At 63.5% G+C, this 3,821-nt stretch overlaps 1 protein-coding gene across 4 annotated transcripts; it reads right to left on the bottom strand.

The window, feature by feature from the left end:
• Positions 1-1,312: 1,312 nt before the first annotated feature.
• Positions 1,313-3,815, bottom strand: RHBDL1 (rhomboid, veinlet-like 1 (Drosophila)). Of its 4 annotated transcripts, none has more exons than XM_005870378.1 (8): positions 3,758-3,815; positions 3,146-3,307; positions 2,712-2,936; positions 2,495-2,643; positions 2,278-2,390; positions 2,102-2,202; positions 1,965-2,025; positions 1,313-1,878 (listed from the first exon to the last, which is right to left on the bottom strand). In XM_005870378.1, the coding sequence occupies exons 1-8, from the start codon at positions 3,794-3,796 to the stop codon at positions 1,607-1,609; spliced, it is 1,122 nt and encodes a 373-aa protein (XP_005870440.1). In that variant the 5' UTR covers positions 3,797-3,815; the 3' UTR covers positions 1,313-1,606. The 4 variants fall into 4 exon arrangements, with proteins under 4 accessions (XP_005870440.1, XP_014398516.1, XP_005870442.1 ...); XM_014543030.1 differs by having other exon boundaries at positions 3,146-3,304; XM_005870380.1 differs by lacking the exon at positions 2,712-2,936.
• Positions 3,816-3,821: the final 6 nt, after the last annotated feature.

Genomic DNA, 3,821 nt, shown 5'->3' with positions numbered 1-3,821 from the left:
CCATCCTGGCGCACCACGGAGAGGTGCCGCGGCCTCGCGCGGGGGACTGGAAGTCCTGGACAGTGGGGCCTCGATGCCCAGACGCCCGTCACCGCCCTTCCCCAGGCATCCAGAGGATTTGCCCGCGGCCATCGAGGGCGGAGCGGAGCACGTGACGAGCTGGCGCTGCTGCTAGCGTGGAAGCTGGCGGTGAGGGGCTTCCACGTGGGTGGCGGAACCTCGGCGGGCGGCCCGCCTCCTGGTGTTGGGGCTTCCTTTTGGCGGCTGCCCCTGCGCCGTGGGGCGGGGCTTCCTCCTGGGAGTGAGTCTTCTCGTGGTGGGGCAGGCCCCCCTGTCGAGATCCACCACCAGTGACCATTGCACCTACCCCAACTCTGCTGCACAGGGCCGCTGCCACCCGCGCCTGCAGCAGCCGGTGACCCCCAGAGCTGGTAGCAAAGCGCTGGGCTGCGCCTCCCTCCACGGCCTCAAGGTTAGTGGGGAGAGCTGGTTATATGGGCGGGTCACAGGAGGGACCAGTTAGTGACTTTGTGAGATGAACCGATGGTCACATCCATGACATGGAGGGTCATTGATAATGGCCGCCCCCACTGAGGTTGTTCTGACACTGGCGGGTCTGAATGCTGGCCTTTCACTCCCCCTGGCAGTCTTAGCTGTTGCAGCTCCTGAGGGGGCAGCCTTCATGTCCAATGAGGCAGTGGACCCCGTACCTGGCCTGCCAGCCCTGCAGTATACTCAAGGTACTACCAGCTGCACCTGGGCCAGGTGTGGAAGCATGCCACAGCCCTGAGCCCAGGTGAGGGGACTGTTGGTAGGCTAGGAGGACATTCAGGACTCTGGTCAGGATGCAGTGTACAGAGCTGTTCCGCAGGACAGGGTGCCCTGGGCCCCAGACTCCCTGTGCACCTCCCAGCTAGTGCCTTAGGGTTGTGGAACTAGCGCTATGGACCTGGGCTGTGGGGTAGAAGCTGCTGCCAACCTGCTCCCTGACCTCAGCCCTAGCCTAGCCACCCCTGAGGATACCAGGCCAGCCAGGAAGTATAGGACCCAGTCCAACTGAACTTGACTATGGCCTGCTCACCTGCCAGGTGACTGTAGGCGCTCAGTAAATGCTCGCTGAACTCACTCCAGACCATGAGGTCCACAGCCCCGCTCCAGGGGCTCCCACTTCCCACATAGACATACCTCATACACCTGCAGAGGAGCAAGGGGGAATCCAGGCTGCCCACATGGAGGGAAGAGCCCTCATAGTCGGCTCAGTGAGTGGGGGGGAGGCCAGACCAGCCCCCAGAGCCCCATTACAGCTACCTGGTGTTGTGTAAAATATTTATTTATTCTCCAAAAAGGCTCAGACTGCAAGTCATGGAGGGAGACCAGGACAGGGTCTCCTCTGGGACCACCCTTGGGACCTCCACCACCCAGCCTGGCCCAGCAGTCCTAACACCCCCAGGCCTCGGAGTGGGGCCAGGGCTGGTGTAAGGCTTGGCCTGGACTCAGTAGGCCACAGGGGCCACCTGCCCTCACGGAAGAAGCAGTCTTAAGACATACTTTCACAGAAGGTGGACATGCAGGCCACGCCCTGGCCCATGTGGCCCCCAGGAGCCCCTCAGGGTGGTGGAGGAATATGGGCACCCAGCAGGTCATAGGCGAAGATGTTCCAGAAGATGGCGAAGAGCAGGAAGGTGCCGTAGGCAAGCAGCACCACCCACCAGCCGCACTGGTCCCGAAGGCGTTCCTCATAACTGCGCAGGATGGTCAGGCCCATGCTGACCCCCACCACCGCACCAGCCAAGTGCGCCATGAAGCTGGGCTGTGGGCCCGAGGCGGGCAGTGGCGGGGAGAAGCGCAGCCACACAGCCCGGCCCACCTCGGAGCTCACTGCAGAGGGAGTTGACACATGGGAGGCACCCCTGGCCCTGGGCTCAGTTCCCCACCCGCCTCCGGCACCTTTCATCCCTACTTACTGCACACCAGGGCCAGCACCATTCTCAGCAGCTTGTAGGGACACCTCATCCCAGCCCAGTTCTGATGGGACATGAGACAGGCAGTGAGGCAAGCCTTGTGGGCCCCCCCCCCAAGTCCACCCAGGTTGTTTGATTACCATGACGACATTGGCCAGGTGTGCAGAGCACAGGGCGTAGACTCCGCCAGAGCCCCCCACCACAGGGGCCCGCATGTCAGTAATGGAGACAGTCAGGGAGCCTGTGTGAAGCAAGGGGAGGGCTGTGAGGATGAGGCGTTTCAGTGAGGTGGCCAGGGGCTACGCGCCTGCCTCACCTGCCAGCACGCCAGCCAGGTAGAGCAGGCTGATGCGGAGCAGGCCGTGCACCATTTCCAGGGGCACCCCAATCATCAGCTGTAGGAGTGCGTTGAACCCCAGCTGCTCCAGCCTGGTCACGTAGAGGCAGATGGGTATGAGGGGTGTGATCAGTCGTCAGGCTCCCAGCCCCAGCCACTCTGAACTCAGGGGTGCCAGAAGCGGGCCGGCACTCACCCAACGTGCATGAACATGTAGGTGAGGAAGCGCCAGGCCCGTGCCCGGTGCCCGGGGTGGTATACAAGAGGGCTCTTCATGTACTCAGGGTGGTAGGTCTGCAGCACCCACTTGTTGAGGCGGGCCCCATAGCACAGGAACACGATGATCTAGGAGAGAAGGGCATTAGGACTGGGCCGGGCCAGGGATGTGGGTGGCAGACAGGGGGTAGGCTCACCTGGGCCAGAGTGACCGAGGCCATAAACACAGGGGGTGGGCAGCTTCGGTGCCGGTAGAAGTACCAGTGGCGGTCCACCTCTCGGGGCAAGATCTCGTAGGCCACGTAGCGCACAAACCGCTTATAGACACCCAGGCCCGGCTCGTCTAGCAGCCCCTCCCGGGGCAGTGCCCGCTGTCCATTGGCGATGGCCCGCTTAAAGCTGCTTGAGCGCTTGCTGCTGATCTGGGGGAGGGGGCCTAAGCATGGGACATCACACTACCCCCACGACCTCCGTGCCCACCTGGCCTGCCCAGCTCCTCACAGGGTTTGCAGCCCTGCTCCAGTGGGGAGGTAAGGAAAGAGGGGCTACCTGCCCACCCAACTCCAGCCAGGCACTATGCGGGCCACGGCCTGGGCCCCCACCCCTGCTGCCCACCCACTTGAGCACTGACCAGGTCCACCAGCTCCTGGTAGCAGACCTGGCCCCGCTCATTGCTCTGGGCCAGGGCCACCAGCATGTCCAGCTTGGCTGGATCCAGGGGTAGCTCATGGCTGTGCACCAAGCCAGTGAAGGTGTCTGCACCGATGAAGCCCGTGTTCTCAGGGTCCAGCTGCTGGGGTGGGGGGTGGAGGAGGTGATGCTGGCCAAGGCCTGAGGGTGGACCAGACCCACAGACCCAAGGGCTGCCCCAAGCCAGCTGGAAAAGGCAGTCTCCCAACACCCTTGGGCTAGATCCCTGTGCCCACGTGGTCTCAGGAGCTGCCAGGGAACCGGTTCCTGAGTCCCAAGCCTCTAGGGGTCTCCTCACCTCATTTTGGCTCTGTCCATCCTGGAAGGGTAGGGCTAAAGTCTGAGGACAGTCGCCCCCCCCCCCTTTGCCCCTCCTCAGGAGCCCTGGTCTGGCTCACCCTTTCCTGGGGTCTCAGGCAGTGGGCCAAGGTCGTGCATGAGAGGGTGTGGGGAATGGGCATGAGCGGGGGCTGGGCTGAGGCTCTGCGAGTTCCATTTCCCCAGCCCACCCCAACGGCAGGGGCGGTGCCGGCGCCCCTCTACCCCAACGCACCTGGTCCTGGATAAGCTGCAGCAGCGAGCTCCTGTCCATAGAGCCGGGCCGGGTCCGGGGTCGA

This window comes from Myotis brandtii, unplaced genomic scaffold (genome assembly GCF_000412655.1).
Source record: "Myotis brandtii unplaced genomic scaffold, ASM41265v1 scaffold317, whole genome shotgun sequence".
Classification (NCBI taxonomy): Eukaryota; Metazoa; Chordata; class Mammalia; order Chiroptera; family Vespertilionidae; genus Myotis; species Myotis brandtii.
This window is presented reverse-complemented; position numbering and strand designations above follow the sequence as displayed.

Bases quoted from the DNA above. Each gene is read 5' to 3' on its own strand.
- RHBDL1 (XM_005870378.1), bottom strand. From the start codon at position 3,796: ATGGACAGGAGCTCGCTGCTGCAGCTTATCCAGGACCAG. The intron at 3,308-3,757 runs GTGCGTTGGGGT...CCCCCACCCCAG, and splicing joins TGCAGCTTATCCAGGACCAG to CAGCTGGACCCTGAGAACAC. The intron at 2,391-2,494 runs GTGAGTGCCGGC...CTACGTGACCAG, and splicing joins TACATGTTCATGCACGTTGG to GCTGGAGCAGCTGGGGTTCA.